Below are 15,800 nucleotides of genomic sequence, written 5' to 3'. Positions count from 1 at the left end.
GGGGTAATTATAATAATGACGTTGATGATATCTCTCTCGGTTCTGTGGAGTTTCATAAACCAGCCTCCGAGCGTTTCTCGCGCAATGAAAGTCGGTCGAGGAGCTTCTCGAGGTGGTAACACGCGCCAGGTTGCAAATTGATTGGCCTCGCGAGCCAGAGAACCCCAAACAAAGCAAACTAGCGGATAGGTTTCTATAGTGACAAAGGGAGAGGACGAAACATGAGCCTCTCTCTTTCTTTGAGGATCTCCATGGTGAATTAAATAAATCATGGGAAAGACCATACTCATTGCGTGCTTCATGCCCACGGCGTCAATTTACGACTATCGTGGGTACGAAGACGCGCGGATATACCGAAATGCCACAGGTGGAAGAGACGCACGCGAGTTATCTCTCGCCTGGCTCGGCATCCTCATTAAAGAAGCCTACCCTGCCCACGAAACCGTGTAAAATAACTTCAGCTCTCGTGGGTTTCCAGCATAATGTTAAAGGCCCTCTGTCTTCAATGTTAAAGGCCCCCCGTGCAGGGTTTTAAGCATTCCCCTAAGAGGAAATAATAAAATTAATACCATTATCAGAGAGTCTGGCAGCGTGGAAACTCCTGCAGGGCTCTAGAGTGCGACCAATTTGGTCGCACATGCGACCTAATTTCTCAATGGTGCGACTTAAAAAAATATCAGGTCGCACTGGTGCGACCAGGAGTTCGAGAGAAAAAGCCATGGTCCAGATCTACGTGTGTGTACGTTTAAAAATGCGTGTTCGCTCCAGTCAGAGAGAGAGAGAGAGAGAGAGAGAGAGAGAGAGAGAGAGAGAGAGAGAGAGAGAGAGAGAGAGAGAGAGAGAGAGAGAGAGAGAGGTGAGTCCGTCAGATAAACAGAGTGTGTAGTGGATGTAGCCGCGGATGATAAGAGAAGAGGAAAATAACGATTGACAACTTTTTCGTTAAGAATGTTAAGTTGCCTGATCCATTCGAAGATCATAACCAATACTCTGACATCAACCTCCCGTCACATCAGGTCCGAACCCGAAGACGGAATTAGGTAATGAGCCTCTTACAATCGAGTCAGAGCCAAAGCATAATTCTTTTGAAGAATATTATTTGAACGTAACCCCGAACAGCAATGTCGCGTGCCGTGCGCCAAATTTATAGAAAAAAGCCAGGGGTCAGGACCGCTGTTTTCTTCATAATCTTACTTCCAAATCTAATCCTATAAACTTTTCGGTGTTTGCTGTATCACCACCCTGCCAGACTGTCTTAAATAGAGAAATAAGTTAATTCCTTGATTTGCGTTGTTGATTCATTTATAAATAATCTCGCCAAGGGTTTAGTTTATGCGCAAAAGCATTAAAATGAATAGAACATGATGATTATATCTTTCTTTTTTGAAGAAAATAATTAAAAAAATAAGCCTACATGAAATGTGTTTAACTTAAATATTTGCAAATTAACAAAACGAATTCAAAAGTAGCGTATAGCCCATTTGAGTTTATTTTTTTGTGTGACGCGCTCCAAATCCGATGCAGCACAAAAAACTTTTTTATGCAATCTCATTACGCGTTTCATGCCATCACTGGCGCGGGTTTACGCAGGGCAGCGAGAAAAATACATTAAACTTTTAACATTTAACATTCTACTTGAGTTTTTTTGGGACATCCCTTTGGAATCACTGCAATCATATCATCAATTTAAAAGGTATAAATATAAGCGCAGCGCTTATGAGTGTTCAAACACTGCTGACCGCTCAGCTGTCAATCTGCCGACCCTCACAAAGTTTCACATTAAATGTTAATATATTTGTCCAGTCATGGTCCTGTGCCTGATTTCTGTCAGTGTTCTGCATGAAGATCTTTAAAGGTTTCTACTTGATTTGCGGTGCGGCCGGTCGCAGTCTTTTTTTTAAAAGTGCGGGTATGAAATAAATGATTGCTGATGTCGGATAACGGGTCAAGTGTTATTTTAATCGCGCGGATGCGGGTTATCAAACAGGACTGTGCATGACTCGTATAAGGAAAATTATAAAATAGCCTACATGTTTATATTCTGTATTAAACCACCATGGGCGCCAAACTAGCGGTGTTAAAGGGACAGTTCACCCAAAAATTACAATTCTGTCATCATTAACTCTCCCTCATTTTGTTACAAACCTGTATAAATTTCTTTGTTCTGATAAACACGAAGCAAGATATTTTGAGGAATTTAATAACCAAACCAAGCATGAGCCCCGTTCACTTCTAGGTAAAAAAATACTATGGAAGTGAATGGGGCTCATGAATGGTTTGGTTACAAACATTCCTCAAAATATTTTCATTCATGTTCACCAGAACAAAGACATTTATACAGGTTTGTAACAACATGAGAGTAAATTATGACAGAATAAGGTGAACTATAAATCTGATGCGGTCAAAAGTTAGGGTGCACCTAACTTTTGTGCTGGTGCACCTAAGAAAAAATGTTAGGCGCACCAGTGCAACCAGTGCGAAAAGTTAGTCTAGAGCCCTGTCCTGCCAGGCGTTTCTGCTTGGGTAATAAGCACAGTACACTTAGGATACATAATCCAATTTATTCGTCGTCCTCCGCACTTCAATGGCGTGATATTCACTTCCGTGAGACCGGAACGAACGCACGTACTGTTGCAAGAAATACAAACTCTACTGATGAAAGGGGCCATAGAACATGTTCCCCTTCCAGAGAGAAGGTCAGGCTTTTACAGCAGATACTTCCTGGTTCTTACAGTCTGCCTAGCTTTATCACCCCGAACACACACAAAATGTATGGATGCAGCAATGGCTCCATTGAGACTCCGGGGCATCCGCATTTTAAATTACATGGATGATTGGCTAATACTAGCAAAATCGTGATAGGTGGCGCTCCAACACAAAAACATTGTGTTAGCACATCTTTCTCATGCCCAGAGAATGACTTATTTAGGGATAGTCTGGGATTCGATTACGATGCGGGCACATTTGTCTCCCGCACGAATCGAGGCCATTCAGCATACCCTGAGCAGAGTTAGGCTAGGCCAGGATCTCACTGTGAAATAATATCAGAGGATATTAGGGTTTATGGCATCAGCATCCACGGTGATTCCTTTGGGGCTGCTGCATATGACGCCGTTTCAGTTGTGACTCAGAGCCGGAGGGTTTCAGCCAAGGGCCAACCCTCAAAGGCTGATTAAAGTGATGCGCCACGGGCTTCATACACTAACTATGTGGATAAGACCCCGGTTTGTTGCCTTGGGTCCCACGCTATGAGCGACTTGTCATCGCAAACTGCTAATGACAGACGCCTCCCTGACGGGCTGGGGTGCGACCTTAGATGGTCGTCCAGCTCAAGGGGAATGGGAGGGTCATCAGCTCGGTTGGCACATCAATTGCCTAAAGCTGACGGCTGTATTTCTGGCCCTGAAATATTTTCTCCGCCAAATGAGAAGCTGTCATGTCCTAGTGCGGGTGGACAACACAGCGACAGTCTCATACTTACGTCACCAGGGAGGTCGGCGCTCACGCAATCTGAACAAGATAGCGTGGCAGATTTTTCTCTGGGCTCAGGACAAGTTCCTGTCACTCAGAACAGTGTACATCCCAGAAAACCTATATGTAGGAGCAGATTTACTGTCCAGGCAGACATTATCGACTGGGGATTGGAAACCCCACCCAGACATAGTGTCTCAGATATGGACCTGGGGCCTCGTTTATCAAACGTGCGTACGCACAGAAGTGTGCGTAAAGTGTGCGTAGGAACAGTTTTACGCAAAGTGTGGAATTTATCAAATTGCACTTATACGTAGAAATGTGTGTAAATATACGCACACCTCTGAGTATGCGTACGCAGAGCATCTAGTGGTAGAATAGCGATACTACATAGGACCCTGTTCCAGTGAGTAAAGAAGTGTCTATTTTTTATCCACAAGCAGGTGTTAAAAATGATTAATGTCAGTATGGTAACAGCAATGTATCTGTATCTGTGAAAGCTCTACATGTGATTTGTATGAATGAAGTCTCCGACAAATGCGTGACACAGTGCAAAGGCTTATCTTGCGTTATTGGAAGACTTGGCAAATAATCCATTCCCCCGGTAGCGCGTTTTCAAAGATCGCGCCAATGATGCTGGTTATATATGCTGCTGTCCAAGGTGGAAAGTTGTCTGTCCTCCTCCAGTTGCACTCGTTTCACGTCGGTGTGCTGTGACGCGTTTTTTTTCTGATAATTTAATGTCAAACCGCTTTTTTTATTTCTGGAAGTGTTCTCTCCTCATATTCAACGGAATTAAACACACTGGTAATATGTTCCCATGCAGATTTGTTTTCTTTGTTTATCATTCCTCCCGCACTAAGTAAACCAAACAGGATGTGTTATAAGGATTTAACCTCATCCAGCAGTAACTCAATTTCTGTGTCTGTAAAATTCTTCTTTTACGCTCTCTTTGTCATTATTGCGATGAGGGAAAAAGCACAACCACGTGACATATAACGGGAGGTGTTGTCACCATATATGGGTCATTGGAGGCGTTTCGGAATGCAAATGACTATGACCGTGCACGAGCATGGTGCTTAAGAACACGTGGGATTTATCATCAAGGATTACTTACTGATGTGCGTACGAACCACGTGCGCACGTTTGATAAATCCCGATTTTTTTGTACTTAGGCACATTCTAAATTTCATTCGTAGGTACAAATATAGAACATTTTCTACGCAATGTTGATAAATGAGGCCCCTGATTTTACAGAGAGAAAGTGGACCTCTTGGCCTCTTTTCAGATAGCGCAATGTCTCCTTTACTTCTCTCTGAGTTCCCCAGCCCCCCTGGGTCTGGACGCAATGGCGCACACATGGCCGAACAAACGCCTTTATGCGTTTCCTCCAGTGGCGCTGCTCCCGCAGGTTCTAGCCAGAGTTCACCAGCAAGGCTCTTGCCTCTTTCTGATAGCACCGCGTTGGCTGAACAGAGTATGGTTCTTTAGAGATAATATCTCTCCTCAACGGCTCGCCATGGGCAAGTCCGGAGAGGAGGGGCGTTCTGTCTCATATGATAATGCATCTCAGGCCCGACCTGTGGAATCTCCATGTTTGGCTCCTAAGGGTACCAACTGAGGGACACAGGTTTGTCGCCTGATGTTACTGACACTATTTTGAGTGCTAGGGCTCCTTCCACTAGAAAGAATTATGCCTTTAAATAGGGTGTCTTTGAAGCATGGTGCATGACCCATAATGCAGATCCTGTTAACTGCCAGTTTGCTACAGTTCTGAGTTTTCTGCAGGAAAAGCTGTCAGCAGCTTATGCCCATCCACTCTCAGGTTTTATGTGGCCGCTTTTTCGGCTTGCCACCCTTTGGTGGACGGGGCGCCGCTTGGGAGGCATCCAACGATTGAGGCCTACAGCAAGAACTAAGAGTCCTTCGTGGGACCTAGCTATAGTCCTTGAGGGTCTGGTTCAGACCTCCTTTTGAACCTCTAGAGTCAGCGTCTGATAGACTTCTGACACTAAAGATGGTTGTTCTAATGGCGATAACTTCTTTAAAAAGAATTGGGGATATGCAGGCTCTGGCGATCTCGCCATCCTGTCTAGATTTTGCCCCAGGAATGGTGAAGTTGATTTTACATCCTTATCTTGATTACCTGCGTAAGGTTCCCTTTTTGACTGCACATCCGGTCATTCTTGAGACTTTCTGCCCTTCGCCGTTCACCACGCCGGAGCAGGAGTTATACCACAGATTGTGTCCAGTCCGTGCTCTTCAGACTTATGTCCACCGCACTAGCCAGTGGCGTAAGTCAGAGCAGTTGTTTGTCTGTTTTGGGGGCCGCAACAGAGGTGCTGCGGCCACCAGGCAGTCCATATCACGTTGGGTTAGGGATGCCATTGCTTTTGCCTTTGAGGCGCGCGGTCAAGTCTTGCCAGCAGGTCTGAGAGCTCACTCCACCAGGGGAGTAGCCTCTTCTACTGCTTTAGTAAAAGGGGCCTCCTTGCAGAGCGTTTGTGATGCGCATACATTCCTAAGATTTTATAGCTTGGATGCTCATGTCACTTCAGGATCTCCTGTCCTCGAGTCAACATCTCAAGCTGATGTCTATGCCATTTGTCCATAAAAGGGGTATCCCCCACTGCTACTTTTAGTAAGGGGTGCCTCCTTACAGAGCGTTTGTGATGCGGCGGGCTGGTCCTCTCCGCATACATTCATAAGATTTTATAGCTTGGATGCTCATGTCACTCCAGGGTCTCATGTCCTCGAGACAACATCTCAAGCTGCTGTCTGAACCATTTTTCCATAAAGGGGTATTCCCCACTGCTATTTATTAGGAAGGGGTGCCTTCTTATAGATGTTTGTGAGGCGGCAGGAGCATCCTTTCCGCACACATCCACTATTTTTAGCTTGGTTGTTTATGTCTGAGATTTCTTTGCGGTCCTTGTGCACACACTTACACATCCGTAAGGGGTCCAGACATCTCCAAGCACGGCAGCGTGGGTATTGTCGTTCCCCATAGCGCTTAGCAGCGCAGCATCGAGTAAAGCTTTTGATAGGGAACGGAGGGGTTACTTGAGTGTAACCTTGTTCCCTGAAAAAGCGGAACGAGAGACTGCGCTGTCTTGCCGTACAGTAGATGTCCCAGGACTGTTCTTCAAACAAAAGATCTGATGACACAGCTGTTGCTCATCTATTTTATAGCCTCGCATCGGGTGCGCTGTGATGTCGTCATCAACCGAGGCTATATACCTCCGGGTCAATTTCATTGACGTGTTTGCACACTATATTCAGCTGGTCAACGATAAAGACATTTCCCCATAGTGCTTAGCAGCGCAGCATCTCGTTCCACTTTTTCAGGGAACAAGGTTACACTCAAGTAACCCCTCCGTTCTCTTCCATTAGGGAACAACGGGTTTTATATGTAACCAAGACCTTTTTTTGGATCAGTGTTCTCTGTGTTTAACAAAATGTTATGGGGTGGTTTGCTGGACAGGGATAAGAATTGTCCTAGACTAAAATAAATGTAAGAGCTGTCCAAACTGAAAACATCTTGCACTGACATATCTTAAAATACAATATAGCCCTTTGTTTTGCCTCAAAATGCACACAAGTAATGTTTATAGTAAAGCATGTTTGTTAAAACTAGTTATATTTCTTAAACTAAGGTGTAGTCCTGGCTTAAAATAATCACTGTCTGCGAAACCACCCCTATGACATTTATACTTTTTGTCCAACAAGATAATCCTTACAGATAAATTTTGAAGTGTAATTGCGTTTACTAAAAAATATAAAAAGCTGATTTTTTTTATTTATAAACGTTGTGTTTATGTGTGATTACTTTTGTAGACTCAATTATTTTTATAGACATAACTACACATTTTGTGTTAGTACATAGTTTTGATACGACAAAAAAAACGACTATTACATGTAAAACAATGACTTTATTAGAAATCTTGAGGAGACAATACATCACACAAAATAAAAGTTAACCACTGTAATAAAAATAATAAGAAGAAATAATTAAAATGAAATATGTGAAAATGAAAAAAAAATGTATGCACAATATGGACAACAAAATCATGAATGAGATAATACAAAGACAAACTCTTTGCAAGTCAGAATTTTAATCCCAGCAACTAAGCACAACAACATGTTAAAGGCATTATTCTGCAGTAATAAAATCAAAGGTATCAAACACTGCCTGACTGTATGGTTCCATAAAAAACTTGAAACATCCCCATAACCTATCTGTCACACAAAGGTTCTGTGAGTGGTAAGGTGTTTAACAATACTATAAAAGACAAAAAAGAAATGGAACTTTTAAGGAATTTTGACAAGGCATCACTGCAGAGAACACTATAAGAACCTTGATTGTTAAAGTGTAATCTCAAATATCCCTGCTACTTGAACTCATCCGTACTTTGACCAGGGTCTGATTCCTCGGTTCCACCTAAGTACAAAAAACCCACAATTATTATTTTATAAACATATTATTATTATAAATATCAGAACAGCATTATTAAACAATTTCTATTTGAATCTGTATGAATTCAGCATGTAAAAAGATAATAACTTTTTTTCACATAATAATTCAGACACTTACATAAATGCTGGCATTTTAAATGTTATATTGAGTAGGCTTATATATTAACAATTAGGGGTGTGACGAGACACTTAATCCACGAGACGAGACGAAACACGAGATTGGGTTCACGAGACGAGACGATATTTTTACACTTTTTAAGAAACTGAAATCACATTATTTTTAAATGTTTAAATTAATCAAGGACTGGCCCTAACAATTATTTTGCTAACTGATAATGAAGTAATTTGTTATTTTGGGGTAATAAAAATAGACCCAAGTGAGCAGTAGCATTTAAAATTACATAATAACGAAGATGCAATAATAATTGGTTCAAATAAAGTATTAAAACCAAGTTACATAAACAACATTTTGTGGCCTATAACTAAAAAGCATTATGCATGTATTATAACAAATGCCTGCAGGGGGCGATAGAGGACTCGTCTCGAAGACTCTGTCTTCACTTTCACTTTCACTTTAGACGGAGAGAAACCCTTATTTTAGTCAAACAATGTTTAAATCCATATTAATATTTAATATGTCAATTTCTTTACAATAGAAATGGTACAGACTCTGGCTGTGTCCCAATTCAAAGGCTGCGACCTTCTAAGGACGTATTTTAAGACCGATTGCGTCACAGCAGCGCGACTTGAGGCTGGTAAGGACATCCCAATTCAAAGGATGCTTAGAATGAAGCCTCAAAATGCGTCCTCATTTCTCCGCGATGTTAAGGATAGAACGAATGGATCCTTAACAGCCGACGATATCCCAAGATTCATTGCGCGCCTGCAACGGCGGCTGGATATTATAAAATAAACAATTAAAACCTTCATTAAATAAAAGTGTGTATTTATCAAAAAAAGTTTGTCACTGTTTTAGTATTATAAGTTATGTTTTGTGTTAATATTATTATTTTTATGATGCATATATTTCTAAGGTTGATTGATTTAATTTAATATACTGTTGAATAGTTTAATCTACATCAACGTGTCATATTTTCTAAACTAAATTCATATTTTTCTGATTTCATATTTATTTTAATAAGTCAGAAACGTTTCCGCTATGTCCTGCTGAGAGGCGCACCAGGTGACACCAATTATGGGTCGTCCGAAGGTTAGACCGTCTCATTTCAGTTCTCTTCGCGAACTTCTGAGGCTGCCACCTTGAAAGACCGAGAGCTCATTTTTAAGGACCCATGCTTATAAGGTCGCAGCCCTTGAATTGGGAGACAGCTCCTGTCATTTTTGAGCAAGAACATGCAGACATTAAATCATGTAACTCTGTGTGAGGGTTTAATCTGCTGAGACTTCACATCTGACACTGATCAACAGACAAACACAACGCGTCTCAGACTTCACTCGAGCTCCCAAACGAACATTATTAGAAACCCAAACAAAAAAGCAAACGCAGAAAAAGACAAATATAATGCATGCAGTGTAAATGTATCATATATATCCCAGCACATAGAGTTTATATTACCAGTGTATTAAGAAGACTTTGATTATAGTGCATAAAAACGTTTATGGTGCTTTTATAATACTTTGTCCTTGTTATCGCTTGTCAGTAACAACCATTGGTTGCACAGTATCGGAATTGGATCGGTCCTGTTAGTCCGATATCCGATCCAGCAAAAAAGGCCAGATTGGCACCAATACCAATACCAGAATATCAGATCGGTGCGTCCCTATCCAAAATGCAGCAGCTAGGGATGGGACGGTATGAAATTTTCATATCATGATTATAGTGACCAAAGTTATCACGATTATCAATATTATCATGGTTTTGTTTGAACAAGTTTTATTTTTGAAAATCACAATTTAATATCTCATGTCCCTGAAATGATTTCTGAAAAATAAATATATCTAATAAGTTTACAGTGAATGAAAACAATACATTATCCCTTAAATGCCTTCTTGTGAAAAAAAAACCTGTTGCATGTGCGCACCTGCGTCAAACTGATTCTGGCTGGACAGGATTTACAGCAAGTTTTCAAAATCACGGTAATCAAACACGGTTGTAATGATAATTCCATTTTAAACAATAATACTAACCGTCAGGACATTTTATCATGGTTAATCATGAAACCGGTAATCGTCCCATCCCTAGCAGCAGCACGAATGCTCACAGGCACTGGTAAGTTAGATCATTACACTAAGTTTTCAAAATATGTCAAAGATTATGCTGGTCCCCTAGCTTAGCCCCCCTGGTCAAGCCCCCCATCATTATAGGGTCGCCTTAATTTCACAAAGGAGATGTGATCCAGACCTGGATCTTACCTCTTCAAATTAGTGTGAAATTTGAGAAGAATGTTTTAAAATCCCATAACTCAATCCTAAATCTATCAATCTGTTAATTCCTGTTTACATTTACTTTAGACAGAAAACTTGTGGATTAGTTTACTGCGAAATTGGAACAAATAATTGACAGTATCGCTTTGTGGCAGCACAGCACGAGATTTTTAACGTGGATCTAACCTTTGTGTGGGAAATGGCAGAGGATGTTTCCAGCCCCATTTTGTGCGTACGCAGGCTTTATGAATGACCCCTGAGGACACTGAGGCTACAATTCACAAAGGCTAACCAAAATTGGACAATAGAAGATTGGAAAAACATTGCCCGGTCTGATGAGTCTCGATTTCAGCTGCAACATTCAGATAGTAGGGTCAAAATTAGGTTTAAACAACATAAAGGAACGGATCAATCCTGCCTTTAATGGTTCAGGCCGAATGGTGCGGGTAATATTTTCTTGGCAACTTTGGACCCCTAAGTACCAATTGAGCATTGTTTAAACGCCACAGCCTACATGAGTACTGTTGCTGACCATATCCATCCCTTTATGACCACAGTGTACCCTGATTGCTACTTCAAACAGGATAATAAAAATTACAAACCGCCAATCAACCTTAAATTGGTTTCTTGAACATGACAATGAGTTCACTGTATTCCAGTTTGCACAGTCACCAGATCTCAATCCAATAGAGCACCTTTGTGATGTGGTGAAATGGGAGATTCGCTTCATGTATATGCAACCAACAAATCTTCAGCAACTGCATGATGCCATCACGTCAATATGGACCAAAATCTCTGAGCGATGTTTCCAACACCTTGTTGAATCTAAAAGGGGTCCAACCCGGTACTAAATAAAGTGGCTGGTGAGTTTATATTTTTCCTTTAGAGTACAACTTTTATCATTGTGCCGGGAAGATTGTTGAGGTGTGTTTGGTATGAATAAACACTTATTATGTTTAGACTAAAGTTTTAGAAGCTGTCCAGTATGTGCAAGTGCAGCTGCGGTTATTTATCAGAATATAGACTACGCCCAAAAAGCAAAGGTTCTTAAACAAAAAAAGCACAAATTGTTTTAGTCAGAGGATAAAAACAGAAGTAGAAAAAGATCATAAATTACTTGATTTTGTATGTCTTTTGACAAAAAAGGCTAGTAATATTATAAGCACACCTCATGGAGCGTAATAAAATAATACAAACCACAGATCATGACCCCTTTAAAGCCTAAAAATAATAATGTATCATTATAGACCCCATACCATAGAGAGGCGGTGAGCTTTCCTCCTTTCCATCTTTTACCCTTTGGATTTCCACATTTGGTAATGTCTTCTCAGATTTCTCAGCTTTAGATTCACTTTTAAATGCGTAATTAAAAAGTCTCTTGGCTATGCCTTCACTGTCAATTCTGTAAGAAAGAGTAAGTAGAAAAAATAACATGAAATGAAATGTGAGGATCTTTTGGTAAAAGAAAAAAATCACATTTCGGTTTCTGAATTAATTATACAATTTATTATTATGCAGTATTTCAAATCAAATTTAGTTTAAATTTAATTTAAGGAAGTAAAATAATTTAATGGGAAAAGATAAAATATTTATTTTTATTTATTTCTTCATATGGTTAAATTAAAAATTTTCAGTACGAAATGCCCATAAAGAGGTTATGCAAGATGTCATTAAAATATAATACAAATTTGTGTGACTGTGTTGAATTTCTTTGAGTTGCAATTTTAAAAAATTTAAATTTCATTTTAACAAAAATTTCAAACACATTTCCATTTGTCTGCAACCAAATTTTTCATTAAGTTTTTTATATTTGAATGATTTTTCACCCAATAGTCTTAACATTACAATGGTTATTTGATTGTCAATTGGTCAGCAGCATCAGTTTGTTTGTTGTTAAAATAATCGTTTGGTGTGCATTGCTCACCTGAGTGTTTTCAGTGTACAATTTGGCTGGTTTAGTAAATCAATAAGCATATTCACTCCTGATTCTCCGGGGTCATTTCCTGAAAGATCCAGCTCTGTTACATGTGAACAGCCTGATCTCAAAGTTGAAACCAACATGTCATATCCCTTTTCAGTAATGCAGCATTCTGAAATTCTATATAGAAAAAACATTTTTGTTAAAATGTGATAAAGGGAACCCTTCTGAAAAAAACAGCATAGAGCAGCATCATCCCCATACTGGTTTGGTGCTGATTTAGCTGGTGGTCACCAGCATACTAGCACCAAAACACAACATTTGCTGGTATGCTGGTTTTTTTAAAGCAGGGAATACAACTAATTAAAAAAATACATTAAATTGAAAGACAGATATCTGTAAGATATCAAACAAAATATGAAGTAAATTATTTCACAAATCAAACCCGTGTCCTGTGTGTAAACTCAGAATTTTTATAGTGCTGCCTCACGATTAGTCACGACTAATCGTTTGCAGAATAAAAGTTTTTGTTTACATAATAAATGTGTGTGTACTGTGTATAATAATTATGTTTATATAAATACAAACACACAAATGTATAATTTTAAGAAAAAAATATATTTATATAATAAATATTTATATTTATTTATAAAACGGTTAGTTCTAATCCTTGATTCTGATTGGTCAATAGGTGTGCTTTATTCACAATAAAACACTGCTATGACCGCTTCACCCAACGGTTCTATTTAATATCACTGCGCCCTTAGCAACACCCTTAGCAACACATAAACATATAATGAGACAAAGTCTGAGAACAGTTTGTTGTTTTTATTGAGCTTTCATGTTGTTGTTCGCAGTCAGGGACTATTTTTTCTAGCGGAAGGAATGCTTTTATTGATTTAACTTCATGAAAGTTGCACTAATATTTTTTTTACTTTAATATTGTGTGGTAACCGTTTTATAAAAGCAATAAGGTACTCGAGGCAAGTGCTGTATCGTGAATAAGCAAAGGCTGAAGGGGTTGCAGGCACTCCGCTTCGCGTCGTGCCTAACAACGCCCCTCAGCCGTCACTTATTCACGATACAGCACAGCCTCTCGTACCTTATTGCTTACATATAATATAGATTATATATAAATATAAACATGTATATACACATGCAAATGTTTCTTAATTATATACATGCATGTGTGTATGTGTATTTATACATAATTATTATACACAATACACCCACCTTATGTAAACAAAAACTTTTATTCTGCAAATGATTAGTCGCGACTAATCGTGAGGCAGCACTAGATTTTTAAATTGTAATCCTGAATAAATCAGCCAATGTCATGGACTCTAAAGGCTCCTTTACCCAGTTCCTGCTTTTTTGAATGTCACAGTTAGCCACATGCTTTGGGAAGCTTTACATTCTTTAATATTTCAATTTGCAATTATATTTCAACTATTAGTCTGTAATATGCATCCAAAGTATACATTTAGGGTGTAAAAGTTTAAAGTATTGCTTCAGCTGGCGATTGAGAATCACAATATTGAGGAGCAATAACGTTCCTGTAAAGCTGGGAATAGCTCTCTATCTAGTCATTCTAGCATTAGTTAACTACACACAGATATCTTGTTCTGTCTGATCGTTTGTCTGGGTTGCATACAGTCACAACTAGGAGTTTCATGAAAGCTTTCCAGACTTTGGAAGTAAACTGGGGTTCAATAACAGTGCCTTTAAAACCAGCTCAGCAGTCTCTGTGGCAGTTGCAATTCATCAAGCGAGAAAAAAGAGCTGGTAGATGGCAAGGAGATCTGGCAATGATGCAGTCTGTACATCCACTCACAAAGCTGTCCATTTAAACTAACAAATATTTTAGGGTCAATGACAAGCTCAGAGGCTTCTGAAGAATCATCATAAGCATGAATGCGGGATAAGGCATCTGCTTTGCCAGGATAAACCAGAACGACAAGCAATCTTGAAATCAAAGCAGGTCAAGAATAATACCCAGTGTCCCTGATGAGAGTCGAGACATTTAACATCACAAAGGTACTGGAGGTTCTTGTGGTCATTCCAGAGAGTGAATAGATGACAAGCACCCTTAAAGGAATAGTTCCCTTTAAAATATAAAAATTATGTCATCATTTACTCATCCTCATGTTGTTCTAAACCTGTATGAATTTCTTTTTCTAATGAACACAAAAGAAGATATTTTGAGAAATGATGGTAAACACACAGCAGTAAGTGACCATAGACTTCCATAGTAGGAATAAAATAATATGATGGAATTTAATGGGTACCGTCAACTGTGTGCTTACCTTCATTTATCAAAATATTTTTTTAGTCATTTATCACAATACTTCCAAAATATTTTTTTCCTACTATGGAAGTCAATGGTCACTTAATGCTGTGTGTTTACCATCATTTCTCAAAATATCTTCTTTTGTGTTCATCAGAAAAAAGAAATTCATACAGGTTTAGAACAACATGAGGATGAGTAAATGATGACACAATTTTCATTTTAAAGTGAACTATCCCTTTAAGCCTGTGCCTCCACTCTTTGCTAAGGCCACTCTGATGTCTTGGAGTTCCCGTTATCCAATGTCACTGTTCTTCTCCACCAGGTTAAACTTTTGAGACAAGAAAGCATATGGCTGGACTTTGGAAGGCATACCCTGTTGCTGTAAAAATATTCCAACTCTAGTGGTTGAGGCATCAAGTTCAACAATGAATTGCTTACTTGGCTCAAGATGGATTAGAAGTGGAGCACTGGATGAGGCTTTTTTCAGTGAGTTGAAGGGTGACTTGGGACCAAGTGAGAGACTTGGGCTTGTCACAGAGGGAAGAGGGGAGTAGACTAGTGATACTAGTGTAATTCTTGATGGACCAGTTGTAGAAACTGGTGAAGCCCAGGAACTATTGTAAATTATTGATGGTTTTGGATATAGGCCAGTTCTGGGTAGTTTCCACCTTCTTCTTGTCCATGGAAATAACATTTTGGTTATTAATAACATAGCCTGGGAACTGGATCTCTGACTGATATAACTTTTTTTGGCCTTGAGGAACATCTGGTTTATCGGCTATCACGTGATGGTGATGTTCAGCCAAATCTTGAGAGTACACAAGAATATCATCTATGCATACTAGGACTAAATTATGCAGAAACTCCCGGGGAGCACTCCTCCATTGAGCCAAAGTAGGGCACTAAGCTGGCCATGCCACTGGTGACAATGATGGGTGGCGAAGAAGTGGGCAGTACAGTGGCTTGTATGGTGGTGGTTGTCTGTGTGAGAAATCTACAAGGTAAATCAACTAGCTCTTGGAATGGGTTTCTCTGGGATGAGCTCATGCTGCTCTTGCTCTGTCATGATCTGATCTTCTATTAAGAGCAGTAAGTATGAAACCAATTCAATCCTTTATTGACAATAATGCAGGAAATTATTTAAACATTTTTAATAAACGCAAATCAATGAAGAGACGATGATACAGATCTTGACAGATGAGTAAACCACAAACACAGACACACATAACAGTTCTTATCCTCATCTTTTAGGTAGAAGAT

General features: G+C 39.5%; 1 protein-coding gene and 1 long non-coding RNA gene across 2 annotated transcripts in view; both read right to left on the bottom strand.

Annotated features, from left to right (window-relative positions):
• Positions 1-7,383: 7,383 nt before the first annotated feature.
• On the bottom strand, positions 7,384-11,728 carry LOC141369010 (uncharacterized). Its single transcript, XR_012372469.1, has 2 exons — positions 11,589-11,728; positions 7,384-7,912 (listed from the first exon to the last, which is right to left on the bottom strand). It is a non-coding gene; the product is annotated as an uncharacterized lncRNA (long non-coding RNA).
• Positions 11,729-12,252: 524 nt separating this feature from the next.
• The window catches only part of LOC141368896 (uncharacterized), a 137,596-nt gene continuing 134,048 nt past the window's right edge, over positions 12,253-15,800 (bottom strand). The window contains exon 31 of the mRNA XM_073873688.1: positions 12,253-12,430. Within this exon, the coding sequence (XP_073729789.1) occupies positions 12,253-12,430 (178 nt within the window). The remainder of the gene's footprint in view (positions 12,431-15,800) is intronic.

Source organism: Misgurnus anguillicaudatus, chromosome 12 (assembly GCF_027580225.2).
Source record: "Misgurnus anguillicaudatus chromosome 12, ASM2758022v2, whole genome shotgun sequence".
NCBI lineage: Eukaryota > Metazoa > Chordata > Actinopteri > Cypriniformes > Cobitidae > Misgurnus > Misgurnus anguillicaudatus.
Note: the sequence above shows the minus strand (reverse complement) of the source record. Positions and strands in the feature narration are given on the sequence as shown.